This window comes from Sylvia atricapilla, chromosome 4 (assembly GCF_009819655.1).
Source record: "Sylvia atricapilla isolate bSylAtr1 chromosome 4, bSylAtr1.pri, whole genome shotgun sequence".
NCBI classification, from domain to species: Eukaryota; Metazoa; Chordata; class Aves; order Passeriformes; family Sylviidae; genus Sylvia; species Sylvia atricapilla.
In genome coordinates, this window is record NC_089143.1 from 5,194,251 (window position 1) to 5,219,751 (window position 25,501).

Below are 25,501 nucleotides of genomic sequence, written 5' to 3' on the forward strand. Positions count from 1 at the left end.
CGGATCGGCCCGAAACAGCCTGGAACAGCCTGGAACAGCAGCCCAGAGCAGCCTGGAACAGCCCCGAGCAGCCCCGAGCAGCCCGGCCCTCGCCCTGGAAACACCGGGCTGTAACTTGCTGGGGAACGCGTCACACTGACAGAGCAAAGGCAGCAGCGCTCACACACCTCTCCCTGCTCCTGGCTTTAAGGATCCTAACATTTGGATCGACAGAAAGGATGGTTTTGCAAAGACAGAGCGTAACGCTGCTTTAGTGTTTTTGGGTTTTATGCCAGTTTTTGATCATTTTACCAAAAGACAAACACTGCTTTGGTCACCCCACTTTGGAAGGGGCTGGGTCCTCTGCCTTGAACTGAAGGCAATTGAAAACAAAGAGATGTGTTTTATGTGGCCTCATAGCTGAACAAGTCAATTTGAACAATTTGAGCCAACGAACGAAGAGAACAGGATAAATTTCTGTTGGTTTGTGCTGGGTTCCTTCAATAAACATCCAGCTTTATATCAGTCAAGGCAATACATTTCTGGTTTTTTCTCCCCAAGTAACTGAGGATAGAATTCGACCAAGCATTTCTTCCTTGAGACACTGAAATTTTCAAAGCTACACCAAAATGCACAGCAAAACCACAAAACATACACGAAGACAGGAACAAGAAATAAAAACCTTAACCAGGGAAAGAGTAACCTTTTTTCTTCCACCAATGACTGCAAAAATAAAGGCAGCTTCAAACTATCCCCTCATCTATGAAAAAGAAGTACCATGACTTTCTTGCTAACCACTGTCAAGAACAGGTTAATTTCTCAGGGCTGGGATGAACCAAAGAATACATAAAACATAATAACTGTTAAAGCACTTTATTCCTCTTAGGCTTTACCTTAACTTTGCATTAAATCCACTTAAAACAAGCTAGTTGGGTTTTTATCTTGGTTTTATTTAAAACCCCAACATTCAGCCTCCTATCATAATCTAGTTTGAGAAGCATCATGCTGTACTGGTGACAAATATTTTCATGGGCTAATTACATTCTTATATGTGCTTTTCTTGCAGGCTGTGTGCACACAGCCTCAGCATGCTCTACTCTTCCTGTGGGCTGGGGCTCAGCAGAAAGGTTGGTGGCAAAGTACATCCAAGCCCTACAGGACCTTTTGACCAGGAAACCCAGAATATCTTCTGTAGTGCAATAGTATTCTTTAGTTCTACCTTGGGTTTTACACTCTGCTATATCTAAGCAGGGTAACACACCTTTGTAGTCACTGGAGGAATAGCTGTGGGGTTTTCAGAGGGAGAAAATGTGCCTAAGCATGTTTTGACCTGGCTACTTCCAGTGGTAAGTAGTTTCCAAACTAGCACAGTGCCAAGAAAGTCTGAGTTGAACCCAGTGTGGCATCGAACTTAAACACAGTTCATCTGTCTTTATCTGATTATGGATGACGCAAGAAATCTACATTGGAACTACAAAATGAAAGACACAAGAGATAGTAATTCTGCCCTTCCTTTACAGATCCATAAGAAGTCCACACAAATGTAATTCTTCTTCCTGGACAGTCAGGATATGCAGCATTTGTGCAACTTCATTAAAACATCAGGACATCTGAGCAGCAGCATAAAAATAAAAAGCTGAATTATGAACATCAAATTCAGGCCTAGCACCAGAAATTTCCAGTCCAGAATCACTGACTCACAATAAGCAGATGACAAAACCAACAACTGTTTTAACAGTGTAGAAGAAAATGGGATGTGGAAGATCACCTGTCTCACAGCTCTGCTTTCCATAAGCAGATCAACTCACATCTCCAACCAGACCCACTGCTTGCTGCTCAATTCTGACTTTAGATATATGTAGAATGTATTTATATATAATAGAATATATTCCTATATGAAAATCCTGAAAGACAAGTAGGCAATCATGCAGAGAAAGAGAGAAATTATTGCCTTTGGCCATAGCTGCTCTGACTCTTTATGTGCTTCAGAAACTGACTGCAAAACACCAAAAATCAAATGGTAGAGCATACAGGACAGAAAGCATCAGTACCAGACACAAGACTGGGTAGAAGAACTATTTGTTCAGAGTTCTCACCTTGCTTGTTTCCTCAGTTTTCTTCGAAAGAGAAAGCTGCATGATGCCAATTTTGCTGGTTAACGTCATTTACTGCATAAATCAACTCCACTACAGCATTTTTGAAAAAAGGTTCTCACCGTGTCATTCATCCACATTACTCTTGTCCCCTCCTCTTTTCGAGATCTTCAGATATAACTGTGAATTGCCTCACTGACTCTAAATCTACAGTACTGATTCACCAACCATGAGTCTAGTGTTAACAAATGTAACAGGTCAACACAGCTTTCATTTCATCGAAATGGGTGAAAACCAACACACTTGTCTGCAGCCAAGATCTGCTTTTCCCCATGTGATTTAACATGTCCCTTAGCTGTTTCCTTGCTGCACACCCATCATCACAGCTGTCATCACATTACTAAGCATGAATTCTTTAAATCAGGCTTTGTGACTCATACCAAAGCCAAAGAACATCCTGCCCTGCACGGGCTGCTCGTGCTGTTCTCCATCCTGCCAGCTTTCTAAGGAGGGAATGCCTGACCACTAAGACAAAGTCTGTTAATGTAAGTTTTTCACAAGATCTTATGGAGGAAGATGTGGGATGATATTGCAGGATGAAATGTTTCCTGTAACAGTAAAACAAGTACAAAAAGTATTCCAAACAGCAATGCAGCAGACAATTCTCTGCACCAAAGCCTTTTGACTCTGTCATTCTCAAACACAGCTCATCCCTTCTGTCCATCTCTACTGCTGAGAGAAAAGAATGGGATAGGAAAGGAGGAAAGTTGGGAAGCTCAATGGTGTCAACTTGCCACAAGGACAGTTGCTGGGAGAGCCAGGAGCAAATATGCCATTTGCTTCTCTCCTTAATCACTTTAATGGAATCCTACAGATCCAGCCCCAGGAGACCGGGGGAAATAAGCGATTAAACCTTTTTTTCCTGCCTGTTTAACAAATTTATCGTGTTCAAATCACAGTAAACAGTTAACAGCAAACCAGTTTTGAATCACAGAATAACATAAGGTGTGAAGGCAACAGATAAACAAGGCTGGATACACTAGCTAGGATAACACAGCACATATGGTAGAGGCTCCCTTCTCAGCTACCAGAAGAGTAGCAGAGCAGATTAGAATAATCTGTAACCTGTCATATAATTTGTTGGGTGCACAGAGACATGCAGTGCATGTAGCACGGAGTCAGTTAAAGCAGAGAGCAATGGCATCACACAGGCAGCACATGGTGCCTCCACTCCCCACGGGAGAGGGGAGCAGCTTCTCCTCTCACAGTCTCTCTTGCTCTCCAAGAAAGATGAAGGCAAGTGCAATGGCCTTTATTGCCAGGAAATCAGGAGCAGCCTTTGGACATCAGCTGGCAAAGTCTTATCGACATGCCAGCTGAAAATTCCCCATAAAATAGCTTAGACTTAAATTGCTCAATTCCATTGGGATTCCCAGGCTGTGACACCTTTCAAAAACAGCACAGAATCCTCACCACAAGCACAGGTCAATAAAAGACCTAACTACCATGATTATAGAGGGAAGAGATTTAAATTATTGGAAAGGAAGTGAGCAGTGTATCCCAGACAACAGGCAGGGGTGAGGTTATGCCACTGGATTGAGATAAAGGAGATGTCATTGCCCCTGGAAATATCTCAAGAACAGTTTTCAAGCAAAGCGAACTTATCACGAGAAACAGAAAGATTCACATAATCATAGAAGAGGCATCTAAATATTTAACAGGGTGTTGATTCCTTGCAGCTTTTCCTATTTGCTGCAGTGCTGGGGGCACTCACAACAGTATGGGTGAGGAAACCTGGAGGGCAGGTCATCTCTGAGCAGAGCTGACCGAGCACAGGAATCAGCTGGTGGCTAGAAAATTGATTGTTGGGAGAAAACATAAATAGAGACAGGATTCATAGTGTCAATTTGAATTTTAAGTTACTATGACCAAGATTTTTCAAGCCCTAGTTTTGAAATGGGATTTGCAAAAATTTCTCAGAATTTTTTTGCTCGTTATATGAAGTCCAGTACCTGTCTATGACACTTTCCATAGAATAAATATAGCACAGAAGCTGTCTCCAAAATTATGAGGTCTTTGTTAGTGAATTTCATGGCTATAAAATGTGGTGTAATAAACTAGATTATTGAGAATATGGATTATTTAATTGAATAGATATTTCTATAATGAATTTAGGGAATGGAAATCCATATGGATGTAGCATTAAGAACTGTGTGGCAGAGAGAGGACAAGTGGCTTACTGGGCTGCAAGCACAATACAGCAGCCAAGGTGGAAAAGGGGACTCAAAGATATTGTTAAGAGGATAAGCTGACTGACATTTCTCATTGCATCTCTGCAGCAGAGGAAAGCTGCTATGGTACACATTGCCAGTATCACTGTTAAAAAAAAAAAAAAAAACCTCATGCTCTTCTTAAAATAACTCTGGATGTATTCACTACAATAAAGCACTGCCCTGTTGAGCCCTGGGCTGGCCAGGCATCTGAAAAAGCTTCTTTGCTTTTCTGGTCCTCACAAAAAAGTTACCTTTCTCCCAGTTCCAACAGCTTAGAGCTTCTCTGGGCAAACTAGGATTGGCACATGCTTCCAGCTTTCCCACCCACTCCACATCTCACTGCATCCATTTCTGTGAGATAGCAGAGATGCTCGTTTTTGCTGATAAATTTTCAGTTCTCTCTGGAGAGCTGTCTCCACTCCTCCAGAAAAGGGAAATAAATTGTTTGGAATCAAGGAGGAAGAGAGCAGGCTTTGCTCTGCTTAACCATATTGCCAAGTTTTAAATAGGTGTGAGCTTCTGTACCTGTGATAGCTCATCTGATTTCACAGGGAAAACTGATTTCTGGACATTTTCTGCTTTCATGACCTGCCCTCAATCCATTGCCCTCTCTTCCATAGTTAGCTGGGGTTGATAGGTGGACACAGTCTAGATGTACAAAGCAGGCACAAACACCAAAGAACCATTTAAGAGAACAAACAAAAATGCCAAAGAAACATTTAAGAAAACACACAGGGAATAAAGATTGACATTAAAAAAAAAAAAAAAAAAAAAAAGGCTGATGCTCAGATTCAATTATGTAACTTCTCAGAAATGGGTTCACCTCTGTGAGACATTTAGTGATAGCACATAACAGTCATAAAGCTGACAGTATGCAATAGTCCCATGCTGACAGAGATAATATCACCTGACATAACATCAATACCTTTGAAACAATAAATGAAAACAAGATTGAGAGGCATTGAAGGCATCAAATTGGTGTAGCCACAATGGTCTAATGAAACACCTTGGCAAAGCAAAGGAAAAACAGTGGGCCATTACTTGCCTGTTTTTTTTCCAAGAGTATCAGGTGATCTGACAAGAGATACTATTTCTTGCAAACCTTGTCCCAGAGAGGATGGGGTATTCTTGGATTACCTGATATAAACTAGTAATACTACCTAAAGTATCCATAACACAGCAAGAACGAATCTTACTTTCCAGAAACATCTATTTTCCCTTGCCATCTGCAAGAAGCAAAAACATTTCTACAAAACCCAGCCCATTTTTTGATTTTCCTTCCTCCCAAAGACAGTATTTTCCACAGAAACCTCACGTGACTGAGACAGTCAGCTGTTAGGAGACACATACTAATCAACATAATGGAGCCTATTAATGTTCAAGGACCATATAATGTGCTTCATGCAGAGCAAAGAAACAGCTATTTCAATGCTTCTCTTGATCCAACAAGGAAATACTTTCTTGAAGGTAAAGGGACTTAACCTCCGCTGCACGAGGTTTGGCACAGTGGTCTTTACAAGCAAAAAAGAAATATGAATGAAGAGGAGGGGTAAATAATTTTTTTAAATGTTTGGATGACATTAAGAAGAACTAGAGCTAAGTGAATATTTACTTCTTCAGTCTTATTTACTATGGCAAAAGTCTCCTTTCATTTCTGAGCTCCTGTTCTCCTCTTTTGCTTGCCTTTTAATCAAAGTCTTCCCAGCCAGTCTTTGTATTTCTGTGCCTTCTATTTTCATCAAGCATTATAGTGAGTGGTCCTAGAGGTCAGAGAGCATCATTCATCCAACCCTTTGCTTTAACACTGACATTCTGCCTTCTTAATGCATCCCACTGCCATCCTTGGGCAGCACCATTGGGACAGAGAGGGCACTGTCCTCCAAAAAGCACAACCAGACTTGGAGCAGGTAGCTCACTTTGGGAATGTGTGAAGTAGGCTGGAGAGAGCAGAGACTCTCAGCAGGAAAGACAGTATGAGAAAACTAGTATAAACTTAAGGATCAAATCTTACAGGGGAAAGCCCCTGTTACAGGCTACACAGTGAGTACCCGAAGGTGTAAAAAAAAGTTGGAATCCAAGTCCTGGGGGCAGTAAGAATGGGTAGTGGAGTTCACACCTCTCAGAACATTTGAGAAAGGGTTCAGTAAATGCAGCAGATGCTACCTAGATGCTGGGCTGCATTGTAGAACATACCTGATGAGATAAAACTTGCTTAGTATAGCTCTGGGCACAGTGATGCATGTGAGGCTTTCAGAAAGGAAGAGACTGCAATAGCATCTGATTCACCAACAAAATGTTCTGTACCAGAAGGAAAAAAGCTTTGTTTTACTAGTGCAAGGCTTATTAACTCTAGTTATTAATGATGGGAGATCCTTTTGATGTGCTGGATTTTATCTGAGGTTTCCAGAGCTGCTTTAAACACTTGCTGTCAATCAATAAAGAGATGTTGGATCATTATTTCCTTCTCAGAGGAAAAAAAAGGTAAAACATGGAATTCCCTCAGCAGGTTAACTTCTCTACATGGGAAAAATCCTGATTGATAGGAGTCCTGGCCATGCTGCACGTGAAAAGATAAACCTCCCTAAGGCAAACCTACTTCCCTGAGGCCCCATGTCAGAGCAGTCCAAAGTCCAAGGAGCACCACGTGCACTGGACAAACAGCTCCCACTGCCCCTCCCCAGCTGCCAGAGGTCATTTATGCCTCCTCAAGGCTGCCACAGGCTGCTGATAGACCAGGATCCTACACTCAAATCACAATTTCTAAAATCATTCTTGCAAGGGATTGTGTTACGTGAACGTTTTTTCACGTCCCTCCAGCTGTAAATAAATCCTGTATTGCACCGGTCAACACATTAGATCCATACCACCACATTAGATCCATACCACCTCCAGTTTTCCACTGATGAGAGGAGGAGCATTTCACCATCACAGACACTACTGTCTTACCATAGAAAATGTTAATTTTCATGAAGAGAGCATGAAACTCATAGACCAGACCTCTTCAGTGATAAGGCAGAAGTGCTACTAGCATGCTGCTGAGTTCTATCAAAAAGAAAAAGCCAAAAGGTATCCTGACCTCAAAGGACACTCAGAGTGCTACACCAGAAAGTCTGGATGGCTGGAAGACTGGAATAATTGGGATAGAAATGAGCTGAAGTATTATGTACAAACTCATTCCTCTGTTGCTGAGATGTCCCAGATCAGCTAGGAGTGGGTGAGAAGACAGAAGTGACCATTCCAGCTGATCACAGGATAACTATAAGCCAGCTCTGCTGCAAAAGTTAGATGTCCTCCTTTGGAAAGGGCTCCAGGGGGTGGGGCAGGGGTTACTGCCCAAGCAAGAGCCCACTGACTAATAAATCACTAGGGGCTAATAAATCAAGTCTGTAAGAAAGCAGGGACATCCAACATATTTTGGTTTGGGATTTGGAATTTTTTCCTTTTTTTTTTTAAAGGGAAACAACAAACTAATACATTACTGAGTCATTATGACACAAAACAAATTCTCTCTTCAGTGTCACATAAAGGCAGTATTATTGGATAAAAATTTCATGTCCTGGTGTAAAACCAGATGCATGATTTCTGCTTTTGATGCCTAACACAAACTGAGACCAGTACAGACATAGATACTCTGAGTGCTTTTTTTTCCATTTTTGCACAGTTTGGTGTAACATATTTTACAATGACAAACATATATGAATTTTAAATTTGCAATTCAGATGAATTGCCAAAATATTTTAAATAGGTCAGATTAAATGGAGAGTCAAATTTTCATTTTATGAATTTACCTACTCCCCAGTCATAAGAGACATTAGTGGGTTTTCTTGAAACTAACAATTTACCTTTTGAGTTAGGGCAGCTCCATGATGAAGTAAAAATACATTTTAAAAAGTTCCAACATAGATTAGGAGAAGGGGAAACCCCAGCAATTATTTATGCCTATGTGTTTTCTTTCAAAGTTCTGAATTATAAAGTGATATAGAAAAAGCAGGAATAAAAGGGGTCTTATTCTAAGCAAATTATTCACTGCTCCCCTGGGTATATTAATTTAATAAGTTCTTCACTAATTTTTTAAGGGTAAAGCTGAACAGAAGGCAGTAAATCCAACTCTCCTCCCTGGACTTAAGGAACAAAAATGTCAGGATCATCTCTAATTTTTGCAATGAATCACAAGATCCCCCCTGAAAACCAAGCTAAATCTGACCTCAGGCTGAATGTGTCTAAAAGAACTAAATCAACTTGTGCTGATCTATGGTTTCACAGAATTAGATCATGCTGTTGTGGTTTACACCTTCATAGCAAAATAAAGAAAATAAACTATATCTTAAGAAAAGAGCTGCATAAACCACAGCAATGACAAGTTCTGCAGCAAGCTTTGGTAAAAAGCAAAGGCCAAAGTCAATGTTTGCGTGGTGGAAACCACAGTGAAGAGAAGCATGGAGCTAGAAACAGTACTGTTTTGTTAAGTGTTTGAAGGTTTTTAACTTCTGGAGGAAGCCAAACCTCAACTTCCTTAATCTGTTGGGCAAGTTAGACAGAAGGAATCATGGCACTCATTCCCCAGACTGGCATATTCCCAAAATATCACAGGAAATAACTTCAGTCAGCAGCACAGGGGCTGAAGAACCTGCTCAGTGCTCTCACATGGAGCCATCTCTGCTCCTGGAACTGGGCAAAGCTGTGGCAGAGGGACACCTTTGGCTCCTCACTGCTCCCCTGTGCCTTCCTGCTGCACACTTCCCTTTCCTAACCACCCTGCCAGGCTCACTTTCCCCTTCTGACAGACAAATCTTCTGATACTGACACAAATTATGGCCAGATTAAGATTTGGGGCATCTGTCTTCAGTCTGTAATATTGCCTATTTAACAAATGTCTGGATTTTCGTTGTCTGAGCAACTTTCACTGCACACAAGGCTCAGATTTTCATCCTCCTCAGGAAGAGCAGACACGACACTGAGATGTTTTCTGTGTTGTTCAGGGACAAGATTTGCCCTCTGGGCATGTCAGCAGGAGAGGATAGTCAGCAACTTCTCCTGCTCCTCTTGCATCTCCAGCATCACATCCTCACCTTGGCAGTGCACAGAGAACAACACCTGCTGCACTTCCACCTCTCCTGCTGACACTCTGGTAGTGCAGTCTGCACTGGATCACCCTTTGGAGCACCAGGGTTAGTTGGCTATTTCCAGTTGTTTCAGAAATTGCCAGTTTTTGTAACACAGACCGCTATCAGCTGAAGCGTGAAATGGGTGTCTTAATATTGACTAGGATGCCATCAAATTCAGAAACTAGATTTTGAGCAGGTAAACAGACCATGGAGATAAAAACTGATCATCACTATTAATCACTAATTATACTAGCGTTGCACACATCTAACCTGGCTGCTCCTTACCCATCACCACTTACTGAGCAGGCAACAGGCTGAGGCACAAAGGCAAACCTCAAATGACTTCTACACAGAAAGAACAGAAAGAGCAGATTAAAGACAGGACCAGGAACATGCAGCTGCTTTCCCACATCTACAGCAGAGCCCTCAGCCTGGGTTGTCCTCACCATCCATGCCAAGCACAGACAAAAGATGCAAGTAAGACATTTTTGTGATAGGAAGAGGACTGTAAATCTTCAGGCTGAAGTTCTGGCAACCTTCTTGAACACTAGATCTGCTTTAGAAAAGGAGCTTATAATTGACTCAATCCTTTGTCATTAATGTACCAAAATATACAGAATAATAAGATTGAGGTGATTGGTTTGCTTTTGCTTTCCAGAATTAAAACTAGAGGAGCGAGACATCACTTGAAGTGTTTGCTGACTGGAAAACATATAAATCTGATGAAATTTTACCTTTTAGACCTACCTATAATTATATAAGAGATAAAAAGTCGTGAACAGTTTTCTTCTGATACTTGCAAAACTTACAATGTTCATTTCATAGAACACTCAGATGCATTTTGCCATCACGGTCATTTGGCTAACACTTAGTATATTAATATGTAATATTAATAAGTAGAAGCAGTGTTATTTTAACTGTCAGCCAAGTAAGATTTCTCCTCCAAATAGAAATATCAAGAAAGGGCTCCTTACAAATTCTGTAATATCAAAATGGAAAAAAAAATCCATCATACTACCGTGATGTTAAATGAAATCTCCCCCTCTGTTCTATTTTATGAGTCTAGAGTAAAATTATTTACTCATGAAGAAGCAAAATTAAAGAGGAGAAGAGAAACAGCCATAAAGATATGACCCTCAAGCATTTATAAAACTAAACAGTTAAAAAACATCTAAAATAATTCAAATCCAAAATGGCCTTTGCACAAAAGCACCACTCTCTCTATTCCTGAACTAAGACAATCAGATATTTCCTTTTAAAACACCTTGCCTTTAGCTAGTGAGAGCAAAGAGAAAAACTATTTCCTATTTTCATGCCATTTTGGTTCCAGGCAAGGATTTGCCAGTCCAGGATGTGACTGATCACACTAATCACACATTGTCTCACTGTGCTGAGAATACAAAGCATTATCATCATTATACTGCTGAAATACATCAAATTTGGCCACACAAGGTGAACAGGATTAAACTCCACTGAGAAGGGAGACAGTGCTTTTTCTGAAACATCACTTACCCACTTTGGAATTTATTTACCATCTACTACGTGCCAGAACAAAGAATGGAGGGGACTCAGGTGGCCAGGCAAATCACAAGGTCCCATGTGCTAGTGAGGATGGTTAAACATAACTATAGCCAAGGGAATTTAATGCATTGTAGATAGCAGGATATGACATCAAGATGGGCACTTGAGTGAAAATTATTCAAGTGTGCAGTTTGGAAAGACACTGGGAGTGCAGGTTGTGTCTGTCATGATCTGAGGGGCTGCAGCAGCTCTGACAGCCCCAGGGGCCAGCCAAGTGCTATGTCTCAGGATGCAACATCATTCCAGAAAATGTTACTTGTACACGGTGTCTTTTGGCAGTTCAGATACCTTCCAGCTGCTCCAGTCCAATGGCAAGATCAAGAAAGAGAAATCCTCTCCTGGATCTGACTAGTGCCAGTCTGGTGTGGATGGAAGCTGGGGTCCATTTCAGCAGCTCTGAATACTTGTGTCCCAGCTGCTGAAGCAGATTTTGGATCCCTGCAAGCAGCTTGGTACAGGACTGGGTGCCCTGACTGTCCAGTTGAGGGAAGTTCACAGTGAGAGTCAGGAGAAGCCCATGTTGACCAAACTGCTTTTGTCTCACTCCCTTAACTTCTTCTGACATCCTGCACTTCTTACACCCTGCATAAACCCCTTCCAACTGATACCTCTGCTCTACTCATAAAACTCAAGGCCCAAGAGCACTCACTGTAAGAAATATCAGAGAGCAGATTTGGGAAAGGGCTGGGGCCAGAGGAGAGAGCTGAACACTTACTGAGTTTTAACCCTTTGTATCTATCCTTAACTTACTAGACTACAAGCGCTCAGTAGCTGAGTCAGTGTTTTTCCATCTCTGTAAAGCATTACCTGGGGTTACAGTAGCACATGCAAGTTTGAAAAGAATTCTAACAGTACGAATGTAATAAACAAGATGAAAGTTTTTAAATGTAATCTGTTTCCCTTATGTGACCAGCTGTCCTCACGAGATGCTCACATCTCTCTCTGTGACATATTTTGACACTGAGATAATGCAAAGCATTTCAAAGTAAATCCAGGTTCTACATTTTGAAACCTTGCTCATATGAAAGTTTCTGAAAGACTTGTCAAACATGTGTATGGAAATAACCATAGCTGTTGCTCTGTTCTGTGGGCTTAGAGAAGGGGAAGAGTAACACTTATATCTAAAAGTCCTGGGTGAAGAGAACATTCATTCCAGTGCTCTGTGTTGGCCCTCTATTAGATCCCCAGATCCTCACACCAAGTTTTCTATTGCATTTCCAGCTCTGAATGACTGTGCTAGTATTTATCATTCTTTTAAAGGGTAGAGCTAAAGCCCAAAAGCCATATGTGCAGTAACACCCACCCAGGACAGTCAGAGGAAAGAAGCATTTAATTTAGATATAGATATATCTAATTTAGATATAGGAAATGACAGCACTGTCAACAATAGGAGGGTAACTTTACACAGTGCACAAGTTAAGCTTAGGCTTCTCCCACCCCTTGCACCCCTCTTTTTGACTTTTTCAGACTAAGTCTATCTATTATATGGTAGAAAGAAAAATACCAGTTGTGGGGCAGGGATAGATTGTAATGCCAATGCCGAATATCATCTCCAGGATTTTTCCACTAGAGGATATGTCTCAATTACAAGAAAAAACCAGATTCCCTCCTTTTCTTTTTCCTGCTCTTGCACTGTAGATTGTTTGAAGACAAACCCTTAAATTAACAAACACACCACATCAGAAAAAAGTAGGACACTCTCCAAATATTCTGGGTTTTTTGTTGGGCTTGATTGATCAGATATGTCTCTATCTGATGGTAGAGAAATGACCTTTATCACAGGATATGGATTGTTCATAGTGTGTTTGCAGAACAAATGCAATCTGTTCTGCTTTAGTTATAGTTAATACTACATATATCTGCTCTCTGGCTGATGAACTTGCACAAACAGCTTGAGTTTAAGGGTTTCAGACAGTAAACTGAAAATTAGCTAATGGTAACTGATCTGCTGCCTCACCTGAGAAATCACTGGTTTATTGATGCTCAAACAAATGCTGAATTAAAATGAGTGCAGTCACTTACATGCACATAAAACTTATCATCTACTTGCATACAGTGGATCATTGATGAATTTGGAAAAAAAGCTTCTGGAAGAATGCATACCTGGCATTATACATATATATGCCTCAATATATATAACCACATATATTGGTATATAAATATTCACTAACAGGAGGGCAGCTGCTACTTACTTTTAAGGTGCCACTTTGGAAATCACAGTCCAACATCAAAGACTAAAAAAAAAAAATATTAAAACATCTGTACTTGGGTTTGGTAAACAGATTCCTGTAAAGGCATCACCCACATTGTATCCTAAATCTTCACTAATGGTAAGGCAATCCAGATAGTAACTGGAGAGCCACTTAATCCAACAGGAGAAAATAAGAGAGCAGTGAGATTTTGCAGAATCACAGAACCATTTAGGTTGGAGAGGACCTTTGAGATCATCAAGTCCAACCTATGACCTAGACCATGGCACTGAGTGCCACATCCAGTCTTTTCCTTAACACCTCCAGGAACAGAGACTCACCACCTCCCTGAACAGCCCATTCCAATGCCCAATCAACCCTTCTGTGAAGAACTTCTTCCTAATGTGCAGCTTAAACCACCCTAAAGCAGCTTAAGACCATCCTCTTGTCCTGCCACTGGGAGAAGAGACCCACCCTCACCTGGCTATAGACTCTCCACTACTTTGCAATAAACAGCTACCTGAATGGCTTCTAGAAGTACTGTAATATTTTTACTGAGTCCTTCTAAAAGCAGAGGGAAGTGTTTTCACCAGTTTTATATAAATAAAACATTCAGAACAAAGTGCAAAGGGACACTGGATAGAAGCTGAAACTACAGGCTATCTACCTGTATTTGCTCCTCCTCAAGGTAGCTTGGTACATCCATGCAAGTGATATTCAGCTGCAAGCCTTGCCAGTGTTTCAGCCTGGCAGCACTCAAGGCAGCCCACTGCTGCATGGACACCACATGCACTGCACATCACTGTCAAGGAGGCCAAAAGCCCCTGAGCCAAAGGACTCGAAATTAGCTGGGACCAAGAAAGAGGGAAGAAAGAATGGCTGTTAAAATGCGTGCAAGGTCCCAGGAAGGATCAGAAGATCCAGCATTCTCTGTTGTTTTCTTGTAATAGCAAATGTTTACTTAAACTGTCTGCCACAAAACTTCCCCTAGAAAAGTCCTCAGAGCCCACAAGCAACAAACTCTCTGAAAGACATCACCCCTTTCAGCCATGGTGGAAACACAGTGCTTACAGCACAGCAGGATCCCAAGGAGCAGCTCTGAACATCTCTGTCCTGGGGAACACACACAGAGGCATCACCAGCATTCCTTGGCCTCTACCAAAACCAGCCCAGACTGGAGGGGGAAGGGGGCTTACTTTGCTTTGTTTCTTTTACAGAAATCAGTTTTTGTTCCAAGATCCACAGAGGGGAAATACAATATGGCTGTAAGCCCCTCAAGGTGTTGACAGGCAGGGGCACAGCTTCCAAGGCAGCTGTGCCAAATCAGGACTTTGCTCTCCTCTGCTGGAATGGGCTCCATGCCATAGCTGGTAAGTGTTGAGGACCTGACCTCACTGTGCACAGCTGTGTCTCCCTGCCCTGCCCTCCTGGACCATGCCACCAGACTGGTAAGGTTTGTTTGTGCCTGTTCTGCAGGATCTCCCAAGCAGTGTCAGCCTCTTATTATCCTCCAGCACTGGAGTCATCAGCTGGGGCAAGTGCAGCCACAGAGCAGCTGGTCATCCCTGCTTTAGGCTAAATTGTGAAATGGGACAGGCACTCTGCTCAACAGGTTAAAGAGGACACCTCATTTAGGGAAACAGCCTTCCAGAAGAAGAATTAAATGTAGTCTGTCATGTGAGAAGAACATGAAGAGATTGCATCTTCGGAGTAAGACAACGAGATTTTAATCTCACTATCTAATAAGAAACCAGTAAACAGGAGGACAAAAGTCAGCTGGGTTGACATGTCTAATTAGTTCATGAAGCATTTTACTGGAAGTATAATTTTACGGGTATAGCAAAGCAAGAGATATTAATCAGTTGCAACTCATTAAGCGTAAGTTGTTTGGTAATTTAGGAAAAATGAATGCAGACATGGCAAGGCTGGTACAGACAAGAATTCCACATAGCTGAGTGTCACATTTCCAACAGCAGCCAGTCTGCTCAGCAGCAAAGGAGTAATTTGCAATTCAGTCCTGACCCACGGGGACAGGCAGGCAGACCATGCATTCCAGTTTGTCTGAAAGAAATATTTAAAGACAAAAATAATGAATGCCTTCACTACAAATGACCAGGTGAGACGATTAGTGCCTGTCTCCACCCATGAGCTATTAAGACTTCATGTTCAAGCTACAGAAAGTATTATTACCTTAAGTAGAGGGCTTTTGAATATATAAATCAGCTGTGTTCACATTCTCATCTTTTAGATTTCTGCTAATACTTATGCAGGAGTAAGGTAAGTCATACTTACGTCTTTGTGAAATGCATCCTTCTCAGGGAAACAGAAATAAATAAACATCCCAGGTAAGATATTACCAGCAAGATTTTAATTGCATAATATTTTCAAAACTTGCTCTTTACCCAGGTTAAATTTGTTGAGTGGGAGTTCAGAAACTATTGCACATACCAGGATAGAAAAGGGACCTAAAACAAAGACAGAATAAAGCCCTAGCAGGGAAGCAGGTTCAGTGAACAAGACCACCAAAGCATGCAGAAATGTCATCACTCACTTCAGCTGGAAGGCTGGTAAACTGTATATATCCTCTACCTTTCTGCTTTTAATCCCATCCATGAAACACAAGTACCCTCAGAGAAACTGTATGTAATTTAGCTAATCCTTTTTCAATTACACAAGGCAGTGGTTATAGGCAAAGGTTTCCTAGAACAGCAACTTTCAGAGAAGTGTCACAATGACATTGTATCAGACTCATGCCCTACAGCTGTCTGCCAGGGTTTTTGAAGCTTCTATGGTAGTACTATACAGAGATCTACCACAAATCCAGTATAAGGCAAGACAGCAATGCACCATTTTATTTGGTGGTAACTGTAGAGCAAGTGATTCCCTATAAAAGCAGGCACCAAATTCTGGGGAAATCTGGGCCTGGAATTCACAGCTCAGTTATGGCTTAACTAATACTAGCTAACACAAGTGTAAAAGCCACATGAGAAAGTTTCCTTCCCACAGTCCACTGGTGAAGCAGCCTACAAAAAGAAAACTAAAAAAGTCTGAAAACTTCACAAAAGTAAATTCTTTTCTTTGTACTGAATGGACACGCTGCACTCCCACTCCTTTACAAAGGAAGTTAAGAGCTTCTTTGTGTCAAGCCTACTCTCTTTTTCTCAACAAAACAGAAATGAAAGAGCCATGTGAATTATGAACAGATGACAACAGAGAGCTAGCCAGGTATTTCAAACACTTGTGTCTCTTCTTCCTACATGAATTCCTCAATAGTACATGCAAAGTAAGTCTTCTTACTACTTCCATCATTTAAATCTGTAATTGGAGCTGATTAAATAACTTGTTGAGAAGTAAAGACTTTTTGTACATTCCTTTCTTTCTCCTTTCTTTTCCTGGGAGAACATTGGATCTGACTGTCACTGACAGGGGAGTTTCATGCCTTGCTCTGAAGGGCACTTGGTGACCAAGTGAGAGTCTTTTCCCCTCTTAAAGCCTTTTGAGTACCACAAGCTCATGCAAGAGTGTCATGCAGTCCAGTGGAAACACAGACACTATTTACTTCAGAACTGGAGTAGACATATAATGGGGAAATCTGAAAACAGTCTAAAGCTTTAGTCATATTACAGTGTTAACCATCATCTCACGGTAAAAGCAAGTCTTGTTTATTATAAACACTTTGGATGGCCCCTCATCCCCAAACTTCCCCCTCCCCAACTCCCCCAAACAAAGAGGCAAACAGGACATCACTACATGAATCCAGCACCATTGCTTGACAGCATGCTTGCTATTTACACATAAGTACAAACTTAATACTGCTTCAGTCCATTCGCATTTAACTCAAATAAATTCTGGATTTGTCTTAAGAAACCCTGCAAATCCAATGCAAAAAAATAAAAAATGAAATTAGGTTAAGTCTGTATCAGAACAACTGAAAGATGCTTGAGAACTGACATAGGAAAACCTATCAAAATTCAAACTGCAGTAGTAAGCTTTAAAACAAGAAACTTTTTGAAAACTTTGAAAAATAATCCAGATGACCACAGAAAAGCATGTCTTTTTCTATTTATTTAAAAATTTAAATCCATAAGTTCTAAACTTTAATCAGTTGAAAGGACCATTTCAAAAGCTATGGTAAAGCACAGTGTCTGACATAATACAAGTAGAGGAATAAAGTTTCCCACAGTGGAGCAGAAACCCCCAAGTGATGCCTCAGGGAATTACCTGCAAGAGCATTTACCAGAATAATCTCTCTGGTTTGAATTTGACTGTGCTTCACTCATACACTGTTTATTCTACCTGCCATAAAAATGGACAAAAGCAGCAGATACATTAGCAGCAGCTCCTACTCAAAAACAAGAAGCACAGCACATTCCCCCCTCAGCCAGCTCCCAGCTGAAAGTGTCCCAGACTAAGCCACAAAAACTTAACAGTGAGCTTTTGAATGACAGGACATCATGTGCTCCATCAGCCAAGTACTTACAAGGTTTCTTAAACAAATTGATCATGCCTACAATTTCAGACGAAGTCAGAGAAACTTCAGACTTGATCTTCTCTGAGGAAGAAACAGAAGCCATGAAATCACCAAAGAGAAGGACCTGTTTGGCTATTTTTGTTGTGATTTTAAAGAGAACTCTGAAGGACATATTGTAATATGATAGGAAGCTTGTAGGAACAGATTTACAAATTAAGCTGGACATGTATTTCAGCACTCCGTTCTTATTTAGCACTTTCCCTGTGGAAAATGCCAAAGGAAGTTTCAACTAGCAACAGGCAAAGACGGTTTCAGATTGATAGAGGAGACCGCCCAGCTGACCTTTCATTTGGTACATTAGTTTATACAACTGCTTTTTGCTCAGTCTTCCCCAACCACAAAGCCAAAAATAGCCTTACCTTTCCCCCAAGGCCAATGTGGTATAACTACTAAGCAACTCTTTATAGCTGTTACGAATAATGGCAGTGGTTTTTAAAAACAATAAGAAAAAATCCTGATATTGTATTATCCATGTTTTTATCTTAACAAGAGAAGTTTAATGTCAATGACTACCATGACATATGCAGGCTGCATTTTCCAAGAAAATTTATGCTAAACATCAGTATTTCCTGAAGCATCCCATAGTACCATGAAAGGAAGACAAGCATAAGCATTCCATATTATTCATCATGAAAGAAGCAACAATGATGCAAATTCCTCTTAGAAAGCAATAAAGGTTTCAATAAATGCTAAAAGGGCTTCATTATGCAGTTCCCAGTCAACACTGGCTGAGCCAAATCCTATTACAGTACTTTTATGTGGATAGGAGTTCCCATGTCTCCAGTAGCTCCTTTTGCAGAGGTGCTGGTCTTCCACAAACAGATCTTAGCAACCAAGGCTTAAGGGAAAATATACCCAGGAAAGCTAGGTTCCCAGATCTGTAGTTTGGCAGAGAAATGGGAGATCTGATTTTTCAAATCTCCTGGAAACCAGGTAGCTAATCATGCAGTAAAATCCTCTACATGAAATTAACGTTTTAGTGATGCTTTTTTCAAATCTTGCTTGGTGATTGTTCAAAACCATGTCTTACAAGTTTTACCCAAAGACGAGCAACAAGTTGCTAAGCTTAGGCCTTCATATTCCACAGGTGTTTAGACCAAAATGTTACTCATAAAATTTAAGATCTAGACAAAACTGTGCTTTCTCAATGTGAAACCAAAGTTTATGGTTGTCATCTAATGTCAACAGAAGTCCTTGACATTTTCATATCAATTGCAGAGACTCTTGAAGTTAGATAAAACCTTCAACAGAGAGGAATTTCAATTAATCTATTGTACACAGTGCATTTAATAGTATCTGATTTCTCAATTTAAAAAGTGTCAATTAAAAACACTGTATGTAGAGAAACATTGAAGAATCCAAGGCTGCTTAGCAGTCCCTTTTTTCTAAGCACTCGAAATATGGACATACAGAATAATTCCTCTAAAGACAGACAAATGGGATTGAACTGGAAATGAGAGAAGATAAAATAAAGAGCTTCAGAGTAATATCTCCCTGTTGCTTTCTCCTCTGGGGTATATAATACAGATTTGTTTTGGCAGATATACCAAGATTTATGTATAATAATGACTTCAGCAACTTCTTTCTTTAGGGACACATTTTATTTCACTAATGATACATTCTCAGGAGCCAAGAGAATGACTTTCACCTAATTTAATTTTTAATTAAAAAGAGCTTTAAAAAAAAAAGGGACAATGGAAAGATGAAATCGCTCTGGTCTGACAAAATACATGGCTTTTTGACCCATGTATAAGGGCTACTTTCTTCACTCCAACAGCTGACAGACCAAGATTCTCTTCAGCAAATCAATCACTTCACTCAGCCCCCTCAAGCCTTCCTCCAACAGCACAACACTGCATCTAGCATCCCTCCAAGCCAGCAAGCCAGGATTAATTAAGACCATGAGAGTTTACAGCAGGGCTCGGGACCATCAGAAAGGCTACACAGGTACCTGAGCACTCTCTGGACTCAGGTGTGGTCACTGCCCTGAGCATGTTCTGAAATTATTCAGGTCCTTTGTACTTCAAACCCCATGATTAAGATTCACCTTGGAGACCAACAGATGAATATTGCAATACTGAAAAGGTGTCAAGAGGTACCTCTCTTAGAGGGACTACCTAATCTAGCATCAAAGTTGGAGGTGCATGAATGACCACAAAACAGCCCCCTAGCTGAGGACCATTAGCAGTGTTTAATCATCACACAAGGTTATCAGAGGACTTTTTGTACCATCAGCAGAGACGCAGCATCACTCAGACAACAGGTATGAATATAAGTGGTGGATAATCTGGTAATGAAGAGCCAGAAACCACTCTCTCTATAACTTCCTAATATCAGGTTTATCTCAGTCACACCCAAACTGCCTGCAACCAGCATCACAGCCTTTCTTTGTTTTCAGCAGAGATGAAAATTGAAACATAAGGTTTTGTTACACATCAAAACATTAAATGAAAGAGGATTCAAAGGTGAAGTGACAAAATCAAGCAATGCAAAGTTAGAGTAAAAGTATTTTCCTTCAATTTTGCTTACATGAAAATAGGTTACAATAACTGAAAAGTGTAATGCAATGGACATTTAAAAGGTCTTAGTTTTTCCCCAGACAACTCCAGTTCATGTAAATACCCTAAAAAGCTTAGGCACAGAGTGTGTTTTGCTTTTACATCATCTTATGCAGACTGCAATTAAATAATTTACATCACTGAATTGGTAGCAATGTCATGCACAATGCCAAACTGAAATTTTCGCCTTCCTCTTTCCAGCTTAGTTAACCTCAAATTTCATCTTGATTTATTTTCAATGCAACAGAAAATGGAGGCAGTGGGACTTATGAAACCTTGTTATACACAATTGCAAATATGGGAGTTATTAATAGAAGCACAGATTTGGTATAGGCACTAAACCTTTAACTCAGGAAGCACACCATCAGAAAACTTACCTGCTTGTTAAAAACCTCACAGATCACCAACTCACTCAAGCGCTCCAAAGCTTGAAGTCAGCAGAGAATATTGAAGCTAGTAAAAGAAATCAAGAGAGAGCAGCAGAGAATGAAACCAGGCAAAAGCCACTGGAGCCAGGAAGTTTCTGATGAGTGGTTAATGGTACAAAAGGTGGGATGCATTATTTAGAGAAACACGTCCCACAGGAACTACTCAGGAGGTGATGGAGAGTTCTCAAGCAGCGTAGTTGGAATCTTGTTTCTCACATGGCCCTTAAATGCTGGAAGTCTAAATGGAAAAACTTTCAAGTTAGCATAAAACACCTGTCAATACCTGGCATTTGCAATGCAGTCATCTAAACTCCTTCTGCAAACAAACTCTACTAAGTACAACCAGCAAGGCTGCCTGGAGCCCAAAGGGAGCTTTGAGAAAGTCTTCTTTTGTTTCCTTGAAAATGGACAGGTGCCCTCTCTTTCAGATGGACAGCCCCAAGAGCACAGTCCTCAGCAAAACCAAAGGCATTAAGGGTTCAGGGGAGCAGCATCTCACCTGGAGAAATGCACCACTGCCCTGGAGGAAGCACAGATGGCAGAGTGCCTATTAACACTCCCCATGACACGCCCTTCTGAAGGCAGACAAGGAATATACCACTTGTCAGAGTTTTCCACACAATACTTCTTTGAAGTGCTGACTTTGTGCAAGCAAAGGCAAAAAAATGATAATTTTTAGATGTCTTTACCAGAAGTGTCAGTTGGAATGAAGCATGTCTTGCATTAATCAACATCCTTCCATCAAAGTAAAACCTTGTAAGTATTGCTTCTTATCTTATTAAACCACAAACCCTGTTTAATATTGCTCTATTATTGTCTTATCTATGAGCAGCTAAATTTCCACCAGGTTGGTTCAAGTAACAGACTTACATTGCCATGATTCTGACATTTAAAAAAAAATAATCTGTTACACAACCAGAGCAGAAATAAAAACACTTGAGCAGCTGAAAGAGTAGAGCTGAATAAAGAGTGCTACAAAACAGGAACAGATTTAGGAATAATGAGGTCACCTCACACCTCAACACACATGAAGTTATTCTGTTCACTCAAATAACTTCACATTTGGTAGTAGTCACAGCACAAAATACCACATCATTTTAAAGAGACAGATGCATTTTCAGTGTTTTGGCTAATTAAGAAATAATTAACACAGAACAATATCCTCATGTGTTCCCCTCCCAGGTTTCTCCTGGTTTGGCAGATGAAGAGAGAATTAAGAAGGGTGAAAAATGTTCCCTCCCTCCCCACATCCTCCAAGAGAGACACCTCTAATCTGGACACGTGGTTGCAGCTCCAGAGCATCAAGCAATCATGGCATTTAGGGTGCTTCAGAAACATCTTGTGCCTGCTCAAGCACTCAGGTACTGCTGTGATGGCAGCATGAAAGGTCTGCTTCTCAGCAGGTATTTTGGCTTTTCAGCCTTTCTTATTCCAGATATCTGCAGTTTGTTCTTTATTTAGCAAGGGAGAGACATACTATTAGCTTCCCTCCAAACTGTCAAGTCACACAAGGTAAAATTCAGAACCACAAGGTCTGGAAGTGCCAGTGTTAAGGATTTCCTGGCTGTGCAGAGGAGGTGAGGACCAGGGAGAGGCAGGAAGGTGAGGAGACCCATGTTCAAATGGCCAAAGATGAATGAACAACCAAGAAGTAGACAAGAAAGTGAAGGATCCACACAAGCTTAAAACAGTTTGACTATTCATTGGATTGATGATATCTGTGCAGCCAAGAACTGGGTTATTTGTGTTTTGGATTTTTTAAAAAGCAGACCCAGAGACCATGCTATATATATATATTTTTTTTTTAATTTTTTTTTTTTTTTTTATACAGAGTGGAGTGCAGCAGTGTACATCTAATAAAAGAAAGTTCTAGATGTCAGAATTGTTCAGAAAGCATGACTACCTACTGTGATAAAGCATGATAGTGCTATCCCTAAAAGGAAGTTGGTATCTAAGCAAGTACAGATTGGAATCACTGACTCATCCATCCTGGGCCTTTAAGGCAAATGGATGAAGGACTGACAGAAGGAAGAGACACGGGAGGAAAATAAGGAGGCATGGAGAATTTAACCAATTTTAGCTACAAATGAATCCTAAATAAAGATTAAAATCACTGCCTAGTGATTTTTGGGACTTCTGAAGTCACCATCATGAAACTAGCAGAAAACTGGTGGTTCATGATGTATGATGACTTTAATGAGGAAAACTTTCAGCAGTGTTTTAACTTTTAAGAGCTGCCACTGCATAGTTCTTCCAAGTGTCTCAAAACATAAGGAGAAATTGGCATAGTTCTTCCAAGCTTCTTAAAAACATAAGGAGAAACTGGCATTTACTGGAAACATCTAAAAATCACAACTCCCGTTTCATAATTAACTCAACTATCTATTTTAACATAAACAAAAATTCTTTCCCGAATTTCTACTGCTTTTACACCCTGCTGACTCCAACAGTCAAGCAGTCCTAAGGAAGGTGAATAGTCCGGTTCTTTTCTGTTGCACTCATGTGATAAATATCATTTGTGGAATGATCTGTTCATTTATTTTTTAGTTAGTTGAGACAGATTACAAATCTTTAAAGTCAGAGAAAGCAGTGTTACCTTCTGCTTCTGTAACTAGTTCTCAACACAGGTTAGATTTCTGTACAGATTAAAAGGCATTTCGGTTTTCTTAGAAAATGTTTTATGCTTTCCAGCATTAAGGTTTCCATAAGAAAGTTCAGTATCTCTTCATTCATACATATTCTTACAGTCCCTCAATGGATTGAATTGTAGGCTTTTCCATTTACAATTTCATATAGACATCATGAAAGCTCTATAAATTTCCCTTATGCACTTATATGAATTACAAGTAACTAAGCTATTGAGGATGAGGATTACCTTTCATTTTCATGAGACAGTCTTTCAAAATGTATTATCAGGCATGCAAACTCTAAAGTTGCTGGGCTAGTGCCCTTGGAAAAGTCCAAGTATCCATGAGGGCAGCCTAGTCAATGATTTCAGCAGAAATAAAATGTATAGTTGGTATTATTTTCACTAACAATTTCTGAAACTAAGAGACCAAAACCCCAGCTGAAGGATTCAGTTTCCTTTACCCTCAAGCAACTTCCTGAACTGAAATCTAGAAGAGTTATTTTGTTAATGATCTAGTTTTCCATAATTCCTTCCTATATTCTATCACTGGTGATTTCCTTGTTGCAGCTTTGTTTTCATACCTTAGCAGAGGAATTCCAGTAAGTTTGGGAATATGAAAAATTACACTGGGAATCCTTAAAGATAGTTTTGTCTTTCAGTACTAAACTTTAATTTTTGAAGTGAGGCTATAGAAGAATGAAATGAGTAGGGTTAATTAGGAATCTCTGAGTGTTTTCTAAAACAGCATGTTGCCAGACAAAGTTTAGATTCAGTATCCTGATAAGTTTCTAAACAGAATGTATTAAATAACTGGACTCATACATGAAGTGCAGATACATTCACCTTAACAAGGTACTCAGAAATACAATGAAATTAACAGTTCTACACTTAAAAGAGGAAGACAAGATAAACTGAATACCATATTGTTTCTTTGACACAGTTACTAGCAGTCTCTTGTTTAAATACTAGAATTAAGCTGATTGTTGATACAGCTTGAAATAATGGGAAAGAAAGAAAAAAAATAAGGGAAAAAAAGGAAGAAAACACTAAATCAATTGCTGCTGTAAAAGCCCATAACTTAAAATTCCTATACAAATGCTCGAGTCTTGCTATCCCAAATGTTCAGATATGCTCCAGATTATATAAGACACTGGGTGACCCACTTTCAGTGAGAAAGAACTGCAAGACCAAGCCTGGTCAGATCTACATTTTTTAGACACAAGCAGATTCAGACATAAGCAGATCCCTTGCATTAATTTAAGAGGAATGAAGATGTCTCCTCTGTAAATAAACTGAAAATGTGTTCTGTCTCTTTAATTTACAACTAAAACCCCAGTTTATTTTTGCAGTACCTGAATCATCAGCACCCAGCACCTCGTTTGGTTAGTATCTCTTTCAGCTGCAGCCATGTTTTTTGTGGGTGTTTTTGGTTTGGGTTTGTTTTTTGGGTGTTTTTTTTTTTTTTCAAATGTTGCTGAAATAAGAAGTATAGCACAACATTTACAGCACCACTGAGATTTTGAAATCAAACACAAGGTAAATTTCCCCATATCTTTAAATCAGGCACTCAAGTGTCTTAAATGTTAGAAATGCAGTAGCGGCATCATTACATTACATTGGAGGTCTTTAACATGTGAAAGTTAGAGCTGCACTTCATAATAAGGACCACTAAGTCAAACCTCCAAGGAATTGCAGAACTCTGTAATAAGAAATTCACATTGTACAGGACATGTTTTTCTTCTTACTGTATGAATTCCTTCCTCTGATCACCAATGTAAGCTAATAAGTTAAATGCTTATTTAATAAATACTTTAATTATAAATAGCATTTCTATTTAACACAATAAACAGTGTCATACATGAACACTATATTAGATAGTTTAATAGTATTAAACAGTATTATTGTATAAGCACTGTATCAGCTACCTGAATACTGCAGAAGCACAAGGATTTTCAAGAGCTTATTTTCTTCAGGTTACATTATCTAGTTGCATGTTCTCCATACTCTAAATTTCACCTGAGAATAAACAACTACATTAATAGGCTCAATAAAATATACTTTTATTACCTATGTTACCCAGGAGCATTATAATGTCACACTCTATCTTCTAGATCTGAAAATACAGCAATCGTTAA

At 39.9% G+C, this 25,501-nt stretch overlaps 1 protein-coding gene across 3 annotated transcripts in view; it reads right to left on the reverse strand.

Moving 5' to 3' along the window:
• The window catches only part of CRACD (capping protein inhibiting regulator of actin dynamics), a 68,718-nt gene that overhangs the window by 37,451 nt on the left and 5,766 nt on the right, over nucleotides 1-25,501 (reverse strand). Inside the window, exons 1-2 of one of the 3 annotated variants that reach the window (XM_066316956.1) lie at nucleotides 20,687-20,701; nucleotides 17,701-17,772 (exon numbers count right to left, since the gene is read on the reverse strand). The exons of 1 other annotated variant lie outside the window; for it this stretch is intronic. In XM_066316956.1, coding sequence (XP_066173053.1) covers nucleotides 17,701-17,725 — 25 coding nt within the window. In that variant the 5' untranslated portion in view covers nucleotides 17,726-17,772; nucleotides 20,687-20,701. Of the gene's footprint in view, nucleotides 1-17,700; nucleotides 17,773-20,686; nucleotides 20,702-25,501 lie in introns of those variants that run through there. One more of the 3 variants, XM_066316957.1, reaches the window with a different exon arrangement.